Raw genomic sequence first — 22,199 nt, forward strand, 5'->3', positions numbered from 1 at the left:
TATTTTAAAATAAGTTAAAATTATTAATATTATAAAATAAAAATAATTTTTAAAAATTAAATTAAATAAAAATATTGTATGGACTCGTATGGGCTATTTGTAATACGCTGTTCAGAAGCCTGACAAACAGAAGCTGTAACATTCTGCTAAACATCTCCTTTCGTATTTCACAGGAAGTTTGAATGCCATGAGGTTGAATAAATGAAGAACGAGCTGTTATTTATAGTTGAGCTAGTCTTGTAAACTAAGGTATACGGTTGGAATCCACACTGAGAACCAGCTCGTTGTTGTTCGTATGATCCTAACTGACCTCTCACCTCTTAAGAAACCTCTTTCAGTTGTCACATCCCACATAATCTGTATAAGGTGGTTATTCTAAATATGTTTTCTTGTTGTTGATATTGGTGCATGCATGTTTGTCAGTGTCTTTATACGCGTGTGATTGGATTAGTTGTGCATCTTCATTCCTCCTGCAAGCCAGAGACTCTAATCTCGCTGACGGGAACGAACGGTTATCGGTGGGCGGAGTCACCGCTTACAAATACCAGCCCTGAAACCCAGCGTCCTCTCACACTTTAACTCAACAAACAACATTAACAGCATCTGAACACAGACAGGTGAGTTACTGCAGCACCACCACATCACATTTACATCTATTTATTTCATTTATTACTATTAATTAGTACATTAGAAATCTCAAAAAAGATACAGTAATAATGTGGTGATAATCTAGTACTTATAATAGATATTAAGGGGAGCCATTGCAGGCAAAAACGCTGTTTTCCATGCACCTGTCAAATTTGGGATTTTGGGTTTTTCGTAAAGTGTTTTTTTTTTTTTCAGACTAGTGGAATAAAAACATCCTAAAGACACTTTTAAGCATTTCTTTTATAGCACTTTATCTATTTGTGTTAATAGATTTCAATTACAATCCATATTTTTAAAGGCTGTTTTCTCAAAATGATTTTTTCTCTTCCACTGAGCCATAAATCTCCACTTCAGTAGCACTTACACACACCAAACTTTACCGTTTTAATCCTGTTTATATCCTGAAGGTTTTTACAGAGGGATTTGTACAAATATGATTTGCCTGATTATATACAACATTTCATTCCCCAAAAAATGGTAAAAAAAAAAAACAGAGTGTTTCCTTTCTGTTCTAGGTTTTTTTTCTGAATTAGGGTGTGATAAAATGAGACCCAAAATTCCCTCTGTAAACCATTTTGACTCTAATATGTCAAATAAAGTCAACAGGAATTTTTAAACTGACTTCATCCAGTGTTTAGATTTTTGAACTAGAAATGTATGCAAATGAGTGCATATTTCATTAAATAATGCCTCATTTGCATATTTAAACCGAACATTTTAGAAACGTTGTAATACAAAAAGTGTTTGCAATTTTCAATGTAATCAATAAACTGAGTTAGTAAGGTTATAACTATTAGTTAATATTTTTACCCTATTCACCTGCAGTGTCTCGCCTTAATATAATAACTGGTGATAGATAGATAGATAGATAGATAGATAGATGTCATTGTGTTTGTAGAGGTGATACACTAGATTAGTGAAGTGAGTCATCGGCTCAGATCTGAAACTGCTGATGAGCGTCTGTATGATTACAGATACAAATTTGCTTCTCATAATATTATGCTTACAATTTTTAGAAAATCAACTGCTGATAATGAGTATTAAAGAATTACTCCACTTTCAAAATAAAAAAATCTCCTGATAAATTACTCACCCCCTTGTCATCCAAGATTTTCATGTCTTTCTTTCTTCAGTTGCAAAGAAATTGTTTTTTGAGGAAAACATTCCAGGATTGTGGACTTTAATGGTGGATTATAGGTTAAAAATGCAGTTTCAGAGCAGCTTCAAAAGACTAAACAATCACAGCTGAGGAATAAGGGTCATATCTAGTGAAACGATTGGTTATTTTCTAAAATAAAAATGACAATTTATGCACTTTTTAACCTCAAATGCTCATCTTGTCTCTCTTCCTTAATTGTTTTCTACTGGTTAAAGAGATCACATGTCGCAGTTTCTTGTTTTCCTTTGTCTTTGGAGTTTTATAAGCTGTTTGTGCATAGATAGGATTAAAGTCTCAAACCCAAAGAGATATTTATTATAAAAGTTAAGACTCAGCCACGCCTCCCTAAAATGGCTCGTTCATACACGCCCCACTGGTCCACTTCAAGGGGTGAGTAAATTAGCATAACACCGCCCATATGTGTATATATATAAAAGAAAGAGCATGTTGACACCTACCCTTACCACCAAAGCTGTCCCTAACCTTACACATATCCCACCTTAATAGAAGCAAAAGTGTTTTGCAATGCAATGTGAACACATTAAGTACATTGGACTTATTTTTTGATGTGAGTCCATAATAATTAAGGCCATCTACTATAAAGTGTGACCATTATACTTTTTTTAGGAAAATGGACAATTGTTTTGCTAGATAAGACCCTTATTCCTCAGCTGGGATCGGGACTTCAGAGCAGGTTTGCGAATCATTTAATTCAGATCAGGATTTTGGAGCAGTTTCGAGAATCTTTATTTTAATTTTTTTTTCTTAAACAGTAGAGAACATCAAACAATTAAAGCAGTACAGTTATAAAAACAAAACGTAGAAAAAAGAATGAAAGTGTACACATACAAATTTCGCAAGAAACGTAACAGTGGTTTCACTTTATTTTTGTCTTATTAGTATATTTTTATTAGGGCCGGGACTCGATTAAAAAATGTAATCTAATTAATTATAGGCTTTGTAATTAATTAATCGAAATTAATCGCATTTTAATCGCATGTAAATATTTGACCTAAGAACAGTGAGAATTAAGATTTTTACATGGATTTTTAGTATACCATTGAATAATGACTGAATACATAAGCTTAAGCAACAAAATATTGTTTATTTTTGTTCAACCAAGTCCAACAGACCAGTGCAATATTGCCATTAAGTGTAGCAAGAGGCACGTTCTTTAACGAGTCTTTCATGCCGAGAACTCTGCTCTTGTGTTTGTTTAATTATGCATTTAAACGTTAATGACCAAACCTATCATTATTAATGTTGCTGCACATGGAATATAACGCGGATAACATTTAAAAAGTAGTTTTTATCACACTGATTATTTATCACTCAAACCCCTTTCTCTACCTGTCCGTTGGTCGCGTATATCCTCCATGTTTGTAGTTTTTTAACACTTTTTATGCGTGTTTGTAGTTCTAATCGAATCCTCGTTCATGGCGCAGTGTGTTGCGGGCAATATTAACAGTTAAGAGTGTGCATTGATCGTTAAGTAGTAGACCATCCGGGAATCTTTGGAATACTTTTTAAACATACTACGATTTGGGTCATACAATACTATTTAGGACGGACGCAGCTTCTTTGGTATAAGTTCTTTGGCTTGTCTGAACGCTAGTTTGTGCTCCAGTATAATCGGTCCGCGGAATCTCATCCAGTGAGAAACGTTCCGCGGTGCAAAACTCAGTGCGATTAAAATGCGTTAAAAAAATTTAACGCGTTATTTTTGTGTAATTAATTAATCTAAATTAACGCGTTAAAGTCCCGGCCCTAATTTTTATATATCTTTATTTAAAATTGTAAAGATAAGACATTGTTTGATAAGTAAGAAGTTTGACGTCCTTAAGTTGAAATCAAAAAAGTAGTCGTTGAAAGTCTTGGAATTTCCTTTTTACAATATCTGCATCTTAATGTTGATTTTAACATTTACTAATAATACATTATTAAAGGAGTAGTTCACTTTCAGAACAAAAATGCACAGATAATGTAGTCACCCCCTTGTCATCCAAGATGTTCATGTCTTTCTTTCTTCAGTCGTAAAGGAATTATGTTTTTTAAAGGAACACATTTCAGGATTTCTCTCCATATAATGGACTTCTATGGTGCCCCCGAGTTTGAAATGATCTAAACGATCCCAGCCGAGGAAGAAGAGTCTTATCTAGCGAAACGATCGGTTCTTTTCTAAAAACATTTACAACTTATATACTTTTTAATCTCAAATGCTCATCTTGCCGAGCTAGATACGATTTTTTTTTTTTTTTTTTTTTTAAACACATACATATACAAAACACAATTTTTACAAAATCTCTCGTTGAGAGACTCCTGTGCAGAACATAGTTAAACACGGAACAAATTTCACTAAAGAAAGAGAAAAATAAATGAATAAATAAATAAATAAAGTAAGCAAAGACACTTCAGTCCATAAGGCAAGTCAAAGTTGTTCACATATATTGTCCTCAATCTTCATATATTCTTAAAAGAAAGTTTCATGGATGCTTAGCAAGATACAATGACAAATATTTTGAGACATCTTCACATAAAGAATAAATGTTATCACTGGAGTTTTTTTTTAAAAACCATTAGGGATGGATTTTTATTTTGCCATTTACATTTATGAATATGGTATTTACCCATCCGAGCTAGATAAGATGAGCATTTGAGGTTAAAAGTATATAAGTTGTAATTTTTTTTTTTTTTTTTTTGGAAAATAACCCATCATTTTGTTAGATAAGACCAGTGTTGTTTTCGTCAACGATGACGATGTCAAAATCATTTCGTTGACGCAACTTTTTTTCATGACGATAACGAGACGATGACGAGATAAAAATGGCTCGTTGATGACTAAAACATGACGAGACGTGTGTGAGTTTTCGTTGGCGAGACGAGAATAGACAAAAATGTTAGTGGGTGGTCCGTCAGACGTTTAAAATGCATGACATTTCTGCTTATTGTGCATGCCAATTAAAACCTAAGAAGTATCTGCCGCTATGGCAAGGCGTTTTAGCATTAAATACTCTATTAGTGACACTACCCAACAGCAAAATACTTACTGACCTACATTAATTTGTTAAAAGACTACTTTTCCCCCTTTTTTTGACTAAAACTAGACTAAAACCTTTATGACTTTTCGTCGACTAAAATTGGACTAAAACTATCACATATAGAAGTGACTAAAATGTGACTAAAACTAATAAGCATTTTAGTCCAAAAGACGAAGACTAAGACTAAATCTAAGATGGTTGTCAAAAACAACACTGGATAAGACTCTTCTTCCTCGGCTGGGATCATTTAGAGCCCTTTGAAACTGCATTTTTAACCTTCAATCCATTGAGCACCACTAAAATCCACTATATGGAGAAAAATCCTGGAATGTTTTCCTCAAAAAACATAATTTCTTTGCGACTAAAGAAACAAAATACATGAACATCTTGGACGAAGTGGTGGTGAGTAATTTATCAGGAAATTTTTATTTTAAAAGTGGATTAATCCAATATACATAGCCTTCCTGAGGCTCAAACAGTAGGTCATAGGTTCGAATCCCAGAAAAAAAAAAGAAGAACTAATCAAATGCATATTTCAGAAAAAAAACTTATTGATTCTCAGGCAAATTTTAGAATAGAAGACAGAATACAACTCTGTACAGAATCAACATTTTACTCTGTTAACAAACCCAACCCAAACTAATCCCCAGCTACCTTAGGGTCCCGGCTTGGCTATCATTAAATACAATTAAAGCCTCCATCTTTACATAATAAAGAGAAAATTAAATAAAATAAAACAAAAATGGATAAATTCAGTCAATAAATGCAATCTGCAATCTTGAATAAAATAAAAGTCACTTTAGATCTGCCAAATGCAGAAAAGATAAGTAATTCCTGATTTATTTCTGCATTAGCTGTCAGAATGAGTCCCAAACACGTCATCTACAAGAAACTCTCCAGAGACAAATCTGTGAGTATCTGTCCGTCCATTTAGTTTAGTTTTTCATCCATATTTTTGTTTCATTGTATCCTTTGATCCTTCTGTTTTTTTCCAATGATTTTTGTTGTGTACATGGTGCAAGTTGTGTTGCTCATCAGTGATTGGTTAACCGTGTGTGATGTCACAGGTGGGCGTGTACATGGGGAAGCGGGATTTCGTGGATCACTGTGATTTTGTTGATCCTGTTGGTGAGTTAAACAGCTAATCACGGCTCTCAGTGTGCATTCACAACCAGTCTTTAATAATAATAATGCATAATATTAGGGATGCAACAATATTATCAATATCATGGTACTGAGATAGCAAAACTGTCTCGATATTAACGTGGTCACATGATGATACAACATAAACTGCCTGCTCAAATGTTTGGGATCAGTAAAAATTTTTATGGTTTTTAAAGATTTTTTTATGCTCATTAGAGCTGCATTTATTTGATTAGAAATACAGAAAACGGTGTAATATTGTGAAATATTATTTTAATTAAAAATAACTGTTTTTTTATGTGAATATATTTTAAATTTAATAATAATTTATTCCTGTGATACAAAGCTACATTTTCAGCATCAATTTTTTACTTTTTTTATTTATTTATTTTTTTTTTATTGTTATTAAATTTTTTGGGGATTTTAGTATTTGTATAGTTAGTATTATTAGGATTAGTATAATTTTAGGTAAAGTTTTAGTAATTCTGTTCCATGATTTTGTCATTTTATATTTTTTCTTTAAATTTAGATTATTTATATATATATATATTATATATATATTATATGTTACGTTTATTTATTTATACATTTAGATTTTTTTTTTTTTCAGGTAAAGTTTTTTCAAATATTGTTTTTTAATTTTTTATTTACATTTTATTTCTTTAAATTTTAATTTAGGTAAAGTTTTAGTAATTCTGTTCCATGATTTTGTCATTTTATATTTTTTCTTTAAATATAGATTTAGTTATTTATTGCATGTATAATATTTAATATTTTTATCCGTTGTAATTAGATTTATTTATATATTTAGTTTTTTTTTAGGTAAAGTTTTTTTCAAATATATATATTTGTTATTTTTTAAATTGAATTTATTTAAATTTTAATTTTAGTTAAAGTTTTAGTAATTCTGTTCCATGATTTTGTCATTTCATATTTTTTCTTTATATATAGATTTAGTTATTTATTGCATATATAATATTTAATATTTTTATCCGTTGTAATTTTATTTATTTATATATTTAGTTTTTTTAGGGAAAGTTTTTTTCAAATATATATATTTGTTATTTTTTAAATTTGAATTTATTTAAATTTTAATTTTAGTTAAAGTTTTAGTAATTCTGTTCCATGATTTTGTCATTTTATATTTTTTCTTTATGTATAGATTTAGTTATTTATTGCATATATAATATTTAATATTTTTATCCGTTGTAATTTTATTTATTTATATATTTAGTTTTTTTAGGGAAAGTTTTTTTCAAATATATATATTTTTATTTTGTTAAATTGAATTTATTTAAATTTAAATTTTAGTTAATGTTTTAGTATTGTTCCATGATTTTGTCATTTTATATATTTTTTGCTTTAAATTTAGATTCAGTAATTTATTGCACATATAATATTTAATATTTTTATGTGTTGTAATATTAGTTACGTTTATTTATATATATATATATTTTTTTTTTTTTCAGGTAATTTATTTTTCTAATATTGTTTGTTTTTATTTTTTGTTTTATTTATTTAAATTAAATTTTAGTTAAAGTTTTAGTAATTCTGTTCCATGATTTTGTAATTTATGGATCTGTTTATTACTTTGTATATAGTTTTTAACAAAGAAAAAGTTGAAAAGAATGCTTTATTTAAAATAGAAATCTTTTGTAACAATATAAACAAGCACCTAAATGTACATTTAAAGTAAGCACATTTATTAATTTCAAAGAAATTAGTACTTTTATTCACCCAGGCTGTGTTAAATTGATTAAAAGTGATAGCAAAGACTTATATTAGAAAAGTTTTACATTTTGAATAGATTCTGGTATTTTTAAGCTTTTATTCATCAAGAATCCTGAAAAAAGAATCACAGGTTCTAAAAAAATTAGTTTCATTAGTTTGATCATTTGGAGGCCTTCATTTGCATTGTGCAGTAGACTTTATAACATTAAATCAATCTAAACAATCATACTGATGGTCTATTTGTCTTGTGTGTCAGATGGCGTTGTGCTGATCGACCCTGAGCTGGTGAAAGGGAAGAAAGGTGAGACAGACGTTTGCAGAAGATGGCAGTGCTGAGCTGCATATCACACCTGTGTCTATGAATTAAAGCCTGTGCATTTGTCTCCTCTAGTCTACGTCATGCTCTCCTGTACGTTCCGATACGGTCGGGATGATATGGATGTGCTGGGAATAGCGTTTCGCAGGGATATCTTCCTGTGTACTCGACAGGTCTATCCTCCTCTGCAGGACAAAGAACGCAGTGTTCACACCAAAGTACAGGAGAAGATCTTGCGCAAACTCGGAGACAATGCATATCCCTTTTTCTTTGAGGTGAAAATCAGTCTGGGTCACTTTTATTCATGAAAACAGCACAGCAGTTTTACAAAACTTTTACTTTGAGTGTTGTGATTTCTAAAAATGCATGTTTTCTCTTAGTTTCCAGATAACCTGCCATGTTCAGTGTGTCTGCAGCCTGGGCCGACGGACGTAGGAAAGGTTAATATTATAACCATAAACATTCTTTTTTTTTTTTTTACATTTTATTTATTTAAATGTAAATTGCAGTTAAAGTTTTAGCAATTCTGTTCCAGGATTTTGTAATTTTTTCTTTAAATTTAGATTTAGTTATTTATTGCATATATAATATTTTATATTTTTATCCATTGTAATTTTAGTTATGTGTATTTATATATTTAGATTTAGCTATTTATTGCATATATAATATTTTATATTTTTATCCGTAGTAATTTTAGTTAAGTTTATTTATTTAGATTTTTTTTTAGATTTTCTTTTTCCAGTTAAAGTGTTTTTTAAATATTGTTTTTTTTTTTTTCAATTTTAGTTAAAGTTTTAGTAATTCTGTTCCATGATTTTTGTAATTATATATTTTTCTTTAAATTTAATTTAGTTATTAATTGCGTATATAATATTTAATATTTTTATCTGTTGTTATTTTAGTTAAGTTTATTTATTTAGATTTTTTTTTTTTTTTTCCAGGTAAAGTTTTTTTTAAATATTGCTTTTTTTTTCTTTTTTTTAAGTTTTAGTAATTCTGTTCCATGATTTTTGTAATTATATATTTTTCTTTAAATTTAATTTAGTTATTAATTGCGTATATAATATTTAATATTTTTATCTGTTGTAATTTTAGTTTAGTTTATTTATTTATATATTTAGATTTTTTTTTTTTTCAGGTAAAGTTTTTTTTAAATATTGGTTTGTTTTAATTTTTTTAATTGTAGTTAAAGTTTTAGTAATTCTGTTCCATAATTTTGTCATTTTATATTTTTTATATAAAATTTAGATTTAGTTATTTATTGCATATATAATATTTTATATATCTATCCGTTGTCATTTTAATTTAAGTTTATTATAGTAAAATTTTAGTTTATTTATTTATATATTTAAAAAACAATTTCAGGTAGAGTTTTTTTTTTTTTCAAATATGTGACCCTGGACCACAAAACCAGTCTTAAGTCGCTGGGGTATATTTGTAGCAATAGCCAAAAATACATTGCATGGGTCAAAATTATTGATTTTTCTTTTATGCCAAAAATCATTAGGAAATTAACTAAAGATCATATTCCATGAAGAGTTTTTGTAAAATTACTACTGTAAATATATCAAAATGTAATTTGATTAGTAATATGCATTGTTAAGAACTTAATTTGGACAACTTTAAAGGTGATTTTCTCAGTATTTTGATTTTTTTGCACCCTCAGATTTCTGCTTTTAGTTTTAGTTAACTGTAATAACCCTGGTTTAAAATGTATTCGTGATTCACTGAAGCACAAATGTTTGTTTGTGCAGCATTGTGCAGTGGAGTTTGAAGTGAAGGCATTTTGTGCAGAAAATCAAGATGAAAAAGCCCAGAAGAGGTGAGAAGTGTCACAAGCACACAGAACAACATACAACCCCATAAAAGAACAAAATCAGACCAGTAAAAGACACTTCAAGGCCCAGACCAGGTCATTGCAAAATATAAACTGCATCACAAAGTCCCGCGTCGTGGGGGGAAAAATTGCTGATTTGTTACAAAAATGGCTAATATTACACAGAATTTAAAAATATCAATGCAAACTGTTTTTTTCCCCCCACAAAATTAAGATTTCTTCAAATTATATATATAGTCTCAAGAACAAGTCAGATGTCAAAAGTTTTAAATGAAAAGGAAGTATTTATGTATCATTTAACTTATATTGGCAAAATCTAGGAAAGTACTACAAACTTTGTAACATGAAAAAAAAAACTTTTAGCTTTTTACATTTTTTTCATGGAAATATTTGTGTACTGTACGGACAGTAAGAGAGAAATTGGAAGTATTGTCTAAGGCGAGACATTGGCAAAATGTATTTATTCAGTTTGCCCACTAGGCATTAACTATGTCCTGTAAACATTAATTTGAATGAATTATTGGACTAAGTTTTGTACTGTGAGGTAAATTTGCAGATGATCCCTGAAACAGCCTAGTCGATTATGCAGCAAATAACAAATCTAAAACTAACTTTACCGCACTTAAAGGATTAGTTCACTTTCTTAACAAAAATGCACAGATAATGTACTCACCCCCTTGTCATCCAAGATGCTAATGTCTTTCTTTCCTCAGTCGTAAAGAAATTATGTTTTTTTGAGGAAAACATTTCAGGATTTCTCTCTTATAATGGATATGGATGGCACCCGAAGTTTGAACTTCTGAAATGCACTCTAAACGATGCCAGTCGAGGAGGAAGGGTCTTATCTAGCGAAACGATCGGTTATTTTCTACACAAATTGACAATTTATATACTTTTTAACCTCAAATGCTGGTCTAGTCTGGTCTCTGCGCAGTGAATATGTAGTCAGTAGAATCCGGGTCAATGCAGTTAGGGGACGTCTAAAAACTCCCATCTTGTTTATGTCTTCAATGTCAAAATCGTCTTATGCTGTTTTTACCTCTTTTTTTTTTTTTTGTAAAGGGAGTTTGAGTTTCTTTTGTATGTTCACTTTTTAAACACTATGTCAGTACTTTTGCAGCGATCTAAGGCGATTTTGAAGTTAGGGAAGAAAACGAGATGGGAGTTTTTAGACGTACCCTAACTGCATTGACCCGAATCACACAGACTTTGCATGTGCTGTGCAGAGATGAGACAAGATGAGCATTTGAGGTTAAAAAGTATATAAATTGTCAATTGGTTTTCACTAGATAAGACCCTTCTCCTCGACTGGGATCGTTTAGAGCCTTTTGAAGCTGCATTTAAACTGCATTTCGGAAGTTCAAACTTCGGGGCACCATCCATATCCATTATAAAGAGAGAAATCCTGAAATGTTTTCCTCATAAAAACATAATTTCTTTACGACTGAGGAAAGAAAGATATGAACGTCTCGGATGACAAGGGGGTGATTATCTGTACATTTTTGTTCTGAAAGTGAACTAATCCTTTAAAGATGACAGAACAACACAACATTAGGACGACAGAATAAGATGACACACTGTAAAAAGTTTTCACCTGATTCAACTTAAAAACTTAAGTTTAGCAGCTGCCTTAAAATTTTAAGTTGAATCAACTTAAAAACTACAAGTCATTTTTAAGTCATTACAATAAAATGAGTTTTTAAGTTGAAACTGGTGAAAACTTTTTACAGTGCAGTAAAGATGACCAAAAGGAAAAACAACAGAGAAATAGATGGCAGGGCGACAGATTAAGACAACGTCAACAGACTACATGCACATCAACAAATTCAGATTTACCTGAACAAGTAGGCAATGACTGTAGACAAAGACAAATGTGTAGTACAAAGCCCAAAGCAGTCAACTCTTTTTTTTTTTTTTTTTTTGGCACATTTGTAACCTCATATTTTGAGCCCTGAAACCAAAATCACAAGATCCAGACTCCAGCTGTTTGCACAATGCACTCCATCTCTGTCTTTCTGCAGGAGCTCAGTCCGGTTGGCCATCAGAAAGATCCAGTACGCTCCAGACACAAGCGAGGCGGCTCCAACGGCCGAAACCACCTGCGAATTCATCATGTCTGATAAACCGCTGCACATGCGGGTCACTCTGGAGAAAGAGGTGAGAAGTCTTTCCTCAGAATGGATGCAATTTTTGACAAGTGCATCCATAAATAAACATTCAATCCATAGATAAACATGAATAAATTCATTAAACCCGTGACTGTTGAATTTTCAGACATATTACCATGGAGAGGAGATCAACATCAGCGTTGATGTCGACAACAGCTCCAACAGGAACGTGAAGGACTTGTCGATCTCGGGTACGAAAACACTTTTTGCTTTAAAACTGATGCGCGTGTTTTCAGTGTTACTGAGTGTTTTCTCTGTTTCTCTGACAGTGGAGCAGATCACTAATGTGGTGCTTTACTCTAATGACAAGTACGTCAAAACTGTGGCCTATGAGGAAACCACGTGAGTACAAACACGCCATTATTATACTTAGAGGCGGAGCCTGTGATGTCACATGATCTTATGACATAATAAATGAGCTTGCATAAAAATTAAATATACATTTTAAAAATTCTTGAATGTAAGGTTGTTTCGGTAACACTTTTTCTAGTTATAAAACATTATAATGGTATTTCTAAGGCATTATAATCAATGCATAATGCATTATAGAAACCTTATAATATGTTATATCAGCTCATGAATAATTATAACAACATTTATAATACATTATAATACTTGAGTATTTGAGGTTTAGCTTTAAGATTATGATTATTTATAACACACAATGGACAGTATATTAAATCTACTTCATTTATAATGGACTGTATCATGTTACATTTATTTTTTGCGTTATTGTACATTTTATTTTGATGGTCCTCTTAGTCTATTGACTATAAGCAAGTTTACATGTCAACTAACACTCCTTAGAGTATTAGTAGACTTAGGTTAAGGTTAGGCTTACTTGCAAAGTTACTTATAATCAGTTTGTCTTTTGGGGAACCATCACAATACAGTGTTAGGATATATTTTGCATACTACTAATAATAATTACTGCTTACTGACATGCAATTGTAGAATTACTTATCAAAAGCTATCTAAAGGCTACGATCTAAATAATTGAAACTGATCATATTACACATTCATCTGACCTGATACCTGATCTTATGGCTCTTTAAGAAATATTATTATTTTTGTTACCTATAAGTGCTTTAAGTAAAGTGGCATGTGTAACATGGCAAGATATGAGACGTATAATACGTTATAACTATGAGGATTTTAACTATGATTTTAACTATGAACTATGACTGTATTTTAAATGGAATATTTATACATTTTCAAAATGTATGAAAGTTTAAAAGTGACAGTAAAGGCAATTATAATGTAACAAAAGATTTCGATTTTAAATAAATGCTGTTCTTTTGAAGTTTCTATTCATCGACGAATCCCAAAAAATGAAAGAAATGCATCACAGCTTCCACAAACACATTTGGGAGCACAACTGTTTTCAACATTGATAATAATCATAAATGTTTCTTGAGTAGCAAATCAGCATATTAGAATGATTTCTGAAGGATCATGTGACATTTTACTTAATATTCACATAGAAAATAGTGATTTAAAATTGTAATAATATTTCACAGTATTGCAGTTTTTACTGTATTTTTGGTCAAGTATATGATACTTCTTTCAAAGACATAAAAAAAATCTTCCTGACCCCAAACGGTAGTGTGAATCACAATACTTACCATATTATGTATCACCATACACCAAACATATTACTGTGTAATATTACCCTGGCATTTAATTACCAAAAAAGGTCAAATTTGCCACGATAGGATGTCTAATAAATTTTCTAAGGGAGTGACTGTAAATCTGACGTCTTTCTTTCCTGTAACAGCTGTAATGCATTTTCTTCCTCTTCGAGAAAGTTGGGGGAACACAATAAGTGGAGTTTTTTTTTTTTTTTGTTCGTTGATGGTTTCATTTGCTCCACTGAGTTTGTCTCAGTGTATTCTGAGATTTTAGATTCTGCTCCAAATGAGGTAAATGTGACTCTGGATGACTATAGCATGGATATATTTGTAGCAATAGCCAAAAATACATTGAATGGGTCAAAATGATAAATTTTTCTTTTATGCCAAAAATCATTAAAATATTAAGTAAAGATCATGTCCATGAAGATATTTTGTAAATTTCTCACCGTAAATGCATCAGAACTTACTTTTGATTAGTAATATGCATTGCTAAGAACTTGATCCCTTTTAAATTTAGATTTTTTTTGCACCCTCAGATTCCAGATTTTCAAATAGTTGTATCTCAGCCAAATATTGTTCTATTGTATCATTGGAAAGCGTATTTATTCAGCTTTCAGAATAAACAGGGTCGCATATTGGAATGATGCTGTTATTTTGACTTGTAATCAGTGTTACAAGTAACGTAATAATATTACTTTTTCCAAGTAACCAGTAAAGTAGCGCATTACTTTTTAATTGACAAGAAAATATCCGAGTTACTTTTTCAAATAAGTAACACCAGTTACTTTTCCCCCCCATTGATTGATTTAAAGCTCTCCTGTCCCCATGTTGAGAGAAATCAGGAGTAAGATGTTACTTTAGTTCTAGAATAAATGTGAACATGCATTAATTCATCTCACCCGCTAAAAAAGCAGATGCAGTTGTCATCAAAATGAATAAAAACCTGCAATAATTAAATATGTTAAATAGTACAAATGTCCTTTATGTATTTAATCCCATTTTATTAACCAATGTATTTGCTGCCGATCTTCGATGATCCCATTCATCCGTACTAATAAGCAAAAATGACTCAAGATAATCTCACATTTGTTTTCCTTTTTATTGCCGATGAGTTGAATTTTTTTGTACTGCGGTCTATTGTACAGACGTGAATTTATTTTTCTCTAAGTCTAAGGATTTTGGTGTGAAAAGGCTTTTACATTTGACAAAAATAGAACTTTTTATATTAAAAACAAGCAAGCCCTGCCCAGATTTCAAAAGTAACACAAAAGTAACGTAACGCATTACTTTCCATAAAAAGTAACTAAGTAACATAATCAGTTATTTTTTAAGGATTAACTCAATATTGTAATGCATTAATTTTAAAAGTAACTTTCCCCAACACTGCTTCTAATATAGGATTATAAAGAGTTTAAAGCTTTTTATGTTGTCTTAAAATGATCACTGGGTTCAAATGTAACATTTGGGGATGTCACTGTCAGAATGTTACATTTATGTATCGTTAATCCAGCATTTGTGTTCTATTTATGATGTCACAGGGACACTGTGCCGTCTTGTACGAGTCTGAAGAAGGTTTACACCCTCTGTCCTCTACTGGACAATATCCATGATAGACTCGGACTGGCTCTGGATGGAAAACTAAAGCATGAGGACACTAACCTGGCCTCCTCCAGCATGTGAGTGCAGAACATGATTTTTCAAATTGGAGTATGTCTACAAGAAAATACTTCTTTAGTCATTCTACTTCATTTTTAATTCATTATTTTGTTGTTTCATTGTAATTGTGACTCTGGAACACAAAACCAATCTTAAGTAGCACTGGTATATTTTTAGCAATGTATGGGTCAAAATTGACCATTTTTCTTTTATGCCGAAAATCATTAGGATATTAAATAAAGATCATGCTCCATGAAGATATTTTGTACACTTCCTACCGTAAATGTGTCAACTTAATTTTTGCATTGCTAAGAACTTCATTTGGAAAATTTTCTCAGTATTTAAATTTTATTTTGCACCCTCAGATTCTAGATTTTTACCAAAAAAAGTGACCCTTATTGACTGGTTTTGTGGTCCAGGGTGTCTTAAAGGAATAGTTTTTCTATTTGCAGAAATGTGCTCATCTCAGGCCATCCAAGATGTAGCTGAGTTTGTTTCTTCATCAGATTTGAAGAAATGTGTCATTACATCACTTGCTCACCAATGGATCACCAATGGAGTGAATGGGTGCCGTCAGAATTAGAGTCCACACTGAAAAAATGCTTTTCTTACTTAGATTTTTATCTTGTTTCCAATCAAAATATCTAAAAATTCTTAAATCAGGAAGGATTTTCTAGACAAGTAAAAATTATTGTCTTGTTTTCATTAAAAACAAGTCAAAATTAAGTGATTTTTGCTTACAATGAGACATATTTCAAGCAGAAAACAGGATTATTTTTCTTACCCCATTGCCAGATTATTTTGTTTGTTTTAAGCTTGTTTTTTTTTCTGAAAACAAAACAGCAATTTTAGCTTGTCTAAAAAAATCCTTCTTTATTTAAAAAGTTTAAGATGGCTGGAAACAAGACAAAAAATCTAAGTAATAAAAGCACTTTTTGCAGTGCAAACAGCTGATAAAAAATCACAACAATCCCCAAGTAATCCACACCACTCCAGTGTTTCAATTAACATCTTGAGAAGCCAAAAGATGTGTATTTGTAAGAAACAAATCTACCATTAAGATATATTTTTAAGAAGTTTTAACCTTCAAACAGTTGTTTCTGGCTAAAATACAACATTGCAAAAAAAATGCTTTTCCTACTTAGATTTTTGTCTTGTTTCCAGCCAAAATATCTAAAAATTCTTAAATCAGGAAGGATTTTCCAGACAATTAAAAATTATTGTCTTGTTTTAAGTAAAAACAAGTCAAAATTGAGTGATTTTTGCTTAGAACAAGCAAAATAATCTGCCAGTGGGGTAAGTAAAATTATTCTTCTTATTTCAAGCAGAAAACAGGATTATTTTTCTTACCCCACTGCCAGATTATTTTGCTTGTTTTAAGCAAAAACTCACTTAATTTAGACTTTTTTTTCTGACAACAAAACAACAGTTTTAGCTTGTCTAGAAAATCCTTTTTAATTTAAGAAGTTGTAGAAATTTTGGCTGGAAACCGGACAAAAAATCTAAGTAAGAAAAGCATTTTTTGCAGTGCATACAGCTGATAAAATCATCACAATAATCCACAAATAACCCACACCACTCCAGTCCTTCGATTAACATCCTGAGAAGCCAAAAGCTGTGTATCTGTAAGAAACAAATCCTCCGTTAAGATGTTTTTAACAGCTAAAATACAGCCCTAATCCATAATAACGCTTCCTCCAGTGGAAAAAGTCCATCTCCTCTTGTCTCTCACATCAGAATCCAGGCACATATTTGTTTAGAGCTGTTTTTAACTGCTTGATCTGTGCAGATTTCTCTTCTGATTCAGACCAGACCACTTTTTTTCCAATGGAAGAAGTGTTCATGGATATCCTCTTTTAGCCAGAAGCAACGTTTAGAGTTAAAAATGTCTTAATGATGGATTTGTTTCTTACAAACACACAGCTTTTGTCTTCCTAAGATGTTAACTGATGGACTGGAGTGGTGTGGATTACTTTTTATCAGCTGTTTAGACTCTCATTCTGACGGCACCCATTCACTCCAGAGGATCCATTGGTGAGCAAGTGATGCAATGCTACATTTCTCCAAACCTGATGAAGAAACAAACTCATCTACATCTTGGATGACCTGACTGTGAACACATTTTCAGCAAATGTTCTTTTTTGTCTGAACTAATCCTTTAATATTCTCTCCAGTGTAAAGGATGAAGTTCTGAAGGAGATTCTGGGCATGTTGGTTGCTTATAGAGTGGTGGTGAAGTGTAACGCAGCCGGGTGAGTGAACACAAGCTGTTTTGGGTTAAGGTTCATACGTTTGCTAACCAAACTAAACTAATCTGGTTGTTATTAAAGAAGCTAATTGCTATATTTCTTCTGTCTTACAGCATGGTTGGCTCCAGGTGAGTGTTGAATCCTTGTGAAGTCGTCTCGACTTTGTGAGTGCGTACATTTGTAATTTTGTATGTAATCGTGTGTGTTTCAGTGAAGTTGCTGTGGAGGTTCCCTTCAAACTCATGCATCCCAAACCTGATCCAGGTGAGCTGAACACATTGCCAAATCTAATTTTCACAGAACAGTCCCTCAGTTTCTAAAAAACAGTCAACATTTGAAGTGGATCAAAAAAGCTCAGAGTTGTCCTAAGACAAGAACAGGTATTGGTTTTGGTTTTAGGACAACTTTGATGAAAGGTTTTGATTTCACTTTCAATGCTGACTTCTGTAAATTAAATTAAATGGAGAAAATTGTTAATAAGTAAATTTTTTTCAACTGAGATTTATAGATCATCTAAAAGCTGAATAAATAAGCTTTTCATTGATGTTTGTTTTTAGGATAGGACTATATTTGGCCAAGAATCTGAGGGTGCAAAAACATCAAAATACTGAGAAAATTGCCTTTAAAGTTTTCCAAAGTTGTTCTTAGCAATGCAATGTTTTGATATATATTAATGGTAGAGAATTTACAAAATATTTTCATAGAACATGATCTTTACTTCTACTTTTCTAAAGAAAAATCAATAATTGTGAAGAAGAAAATTGCAAAAGTGCTCATATTAACTTACAATATAAGTTCCAGTGTTAATTTATTAATATAGCTTTTATTAGTATTTTTAATTTGTTTTTCTTTTTATGTTTTCTGTTTAAAGTTTTTTTTATTTTTTTTTATTTCAGTTTTAGTTATTTTAGTGCATCAACTGCCTTTGTAACTAGCTGAAATTTGTATTTTATTTTGTTTTAGTTAAGTGATGGATTTAATGGATTTATTTTAGTTGATGATAATAAGACTGATTAAATGCATTACCCTATGCATGATTTGTGTTTTTACAAACTAATAAATCAATTATTTTCTGATGTCATATAATTGTAAAGAGCATTGAATGGAATTTAAAAAACTAATATTTAAGTAGCACAGGTATATTTGTAGCAATAGCCAAAAATGCACTGTATGGGTCAAAAAAAAAAATCTTTTATGCCAAAAATCATTAGGATACCATAAATATATTAAAACTTAATTTTTGATTAGTAATATGCATTGCTAAGAACTTCATTTGCACAACTTTAAAGGTGATTTTTTTTCAGTACTTAGATATTTTCAAATACTGTCCTATCCTAACAAACCATACATCAATGTAAGGCTGATTTATTCAACTTTCAGATGGTGCACAAATCTCATTTCAAAAAACTGACCCTTATGACTCGTTTTGTAACCCAGGGTCACTTATTCAATAATAATATATAAATTTATATGATCAGATAAGAACACAAATTGAACTAAATCGAGGTGGATAATGAAAAACTGCTGTGTCAATCTGTATTGTATGAAGCACTATAGAAATAAATGTGACTCGACTTGATCTGATAATAACTGAATGTTATCTGCTTTATTTTCTCCCTGTTCTCTTCGTCCTAAAGAGAGGTAAGCCACAGTTATAATTTTCCATTGTAAACTGTCCATTATCTAGGTCTACATTCAGTAGGGTTCTTATGATCTTAAGCTATATGTGCTGTTATATAATACCCTCCATATAGAGTCTTCATGTCTCTGATTCCACGTGTTCGTGGTGTTCACTTCTCCGTCTTTAATCTGCAACATTGCACACACTCTTGAGATGATAAACGATCCGCGTTGGCTCTGGGAAGGGAAAGTTGAGAGCGCGAGGATCGACGATATCGGTGTCCCATCTAAATGCGATCCGTCTCTTGTGTGGAGCCCCAGTTTAGCGTCGTTCTTTCAGTAAATCTGTTGTTTGCGTTCAATAGAAACTGTATTCTGACATTAGAACAGGGGTATGTGTCACTGACATAAAACACCTTTGTTCCTGTTTTCTGATTTACTGTTTCCTCTTCATCTTCACATTTGGGATTCTATCGCCGTTGATTGGGTTTCTTGTTTGTCTCTTTGTGTGTTTAGTGAAGACACAACCGACCTGGTGTTCGAGGAGTTTAAACGCTCGTATCTGAAAGGAGTCATCGGCGACGACGACGAATCTCCGGCTGAGCCTTGAGAGCCTTCTCCGAGGAGATTGCTCACAGGTGACATTCATAAGCATTTATGGATGCATGTTGCTGGGTGATAAAAAAACAATCGACTAAATCCCCATTTATGCTGCAGTTTCCTTATAGTCACTAAAAAATTATATATACTGTAGATAAATCGATCACAGATGATGAATATTTGCATTTTGCAATTGATCCAAAATTTCTAAAATCATTGTTCAAAGTGTGAACTTAGTTTAAAATGATTTTTAGAATACTGAAATCATATCTCTGGCGCTTTCAGTAAAGCTAAACTGCTTATATAATGCATTTGATCTGTCACAAATAGATAAATTGCATAGTAAATTAGGGCAAATTCGTTTGTTCTGTTGTTATTTGCTCTGTAAATGCATTGAACTAAAATAAAACTGTTTGTGACGGCAAAACAGCTGGGTTTGCGTGGTCTTTGTGCTAAAAGATTGATCATTTTTAATGATTCCTTCATTTTCAAAGGCCTGTAACATATGAAATAAATAAAGATTCTCTTGGCCACCCTACTTGGCAAACTACAATTTCACAATTATATAAAAAAAAATTAAATATATAATACCGTAAATGCATTCAAATGTATGAATAAATTATATAATTAATAACTATATAAAATTTAAATTCTATACATTTTTAGTGTACAGCGTCTTATGGCAGCAAACCAGAGATAAACTCAAACCTGTTTACCTTTAATAATCAATGCAGGAGCATTTCTTGTTGCATTAACAATAATAAATATTTGAGTATTGCATAGTTTATGCGCTATTATAGTTTTTCATTTTTACATATTTTAGTACTTTAGAACTTATTACAACAAACCTTCAACGATTTTCTTGTCAGTTGCCAAGTATTTTTCTTATTTTTTATTTATTTTATTATCAAAACTATTTTTGAAAATTTTTAATAGTTTTCATTTTATTTAATAATAACAACATTGAGTTGCTGATTGGAGTATTCCAAATCCAAATCCAAGTCACATGAGGGATGCTACTTTAGGATGCTGCCTAAGTAGACGCACTAGAAGCAAGCCAGCTATTTATTTATTTATTTATTTAAAAATGGCTGAATTAAATATTCAATTAATATTCAAAAATGGCTGCTTTTCTCATTGACAATTCCTAAGGCTTTTATTCAGGTAATGCCTTGTGCATCTTAATCTGATGTGTTCAGATGAAAGTGGAAGTGGAAGGCAATCAAAAACAAGAAGGCGGGTTAATAGTTTACAGTTTATTGGAAATATAAGGGTAATCAATACACAGAACATGAGCATGAACATGTGTTGTGTCATATTATTCCAGGGTCATTGTTAAAATTCACAGAGCCCAGGATAACATTTGTATGGGTGGACCAGCTCTACCCCGGACCCATATAGCCAACACCATAAGAGGTTTCCCAAAATATTGTTGTGTGTCTGGATAATCCGAACTCAAAAGATGTAAGCCCAAAGTAAAAAGACTTTCTCTCTCAAACAGGTGTTTAACACTTCAATTGTGTAAAGCAACACCTTTCTTTCTTCCTTCTACCTCTCAAATACACAAACACACACATGCACCGGCCCACCCAGTTTTCCTGTTCTCGTTCTCATTTTCACTCTTGTTCGTAGTGTGTGTCCACTGAATAGCTGTTAGGATGATATAACAGCTGATTGGTGCGTTCCTGCTCATTTTTCATTCTTTACGAACATCCGGCTGAAAACATGTCTGTCAAGGGAGCGACCTCCCGACTGATCTACCTCACTGTGTATTGATGGGGGCACAATACAGCTAATCAAGTTACGAGACAAGCACTGTAAATAAACACCGCGCTCGTCCATCTGGAGAACTAATTCATTTCAAACATGAGAAAGAGAAGGCTCTCAGCCAAAGGCTCACTTCTACATAAAACTACATAAAGTGGACTTAAGAAAGAATCTACATGAAATGTGGAACATTATAGAATCACTAGGGGTTCATGTTTTGGGGTTGAGGTTGAGAAGTGGATCATTTCAGAGTTTTGGTTAAGAGTTTAGGGTGCGAGTCTAGAATGTAGGGTGTAGTTAAAAGTTTGGGTTGAAGTTTAGAATGAGGGTGCAGGTCTAGGGAGTTGATAAAATTTAGGTTTAGAGTATTGGGTGTAGGTCTAGGGCATAGAAAAAAGTTTGGTGAATGTTTAGAATGTTGGGTGTAGGTTAACTGATTAGGGTGTAGGTCTAGGAGCCAATAAAAGGGTTGGGTAAAGGTTAACATATTAGGGTGCAGGCCTAGGGAGTTGATAAAAGTTTAGGTTATGAAGGTTGGGTGTAGGTCTAGGTGGTAGATAAACGTTTGGGTGAAGATTTAGAATGTAGGGTGTAGGTTAAGAGTCTAGGATGCAGGCCTAAGGAGTTGATAAA

General features: G+C 31.8%; 1 protein-coding gene across 1 annotated transcript; it reads left to right on the forward strand.

Annotated features, from left to right (window-relative positions):
* The first annotated feature begins 560 nt into the window (after window positions 1-560).
* LOC141315901 (S-arrestin-like) lies at window positions 561-20,226 on the forward strand. Its single transcript, XM_073832740.1, has 16 exons — window positions 561-617; window positions 5,700-5,755; window positions 5,913-5,973; window positions 7,976-8,020; window positions 8,111-8,310; window positions 8,416-8,475; window positions 9,790-9,857; window positions 11,894-12,029; window positions 12,147-12,231; window positions 12,310-12,382; window positions 15,213-15,350; window positions 17,505-17,582; window positions 17,693-17,707; window positions 17,791-17,843; window positions 19,217-19,220; window positions 19,716-20,226. Exons 2-16 carry the CDS (start codon window positions 5,708-5,710, stop codon window positions 19,807-19,809), a joined length of 1,158 nt encoding a protein of 385 aa, XP_073688841.1. The 5' UTR covers window positions 561-617; window positions 5,700-5,707; the 3' UTR covers window positions 19,810-20,226.
* Window positions 20,227-22,199: the final 1,973 nt, after the last annotated feature.

This window comes from Garra rufa, unplaced genomic scaffold (assembly GCF_049309525.1).
Source record: "Garra rufa unplaced genomic scaffold, GarRuf1.0 hap1_unplaced_049, whole genome shotgun sequence".
NCBI classification, from domain to species: Eukaryota; Metazoa; Chordata; class Actinopteri; order Cypriniformes; family Cyprinidae; genus Garra; species Garra rufa.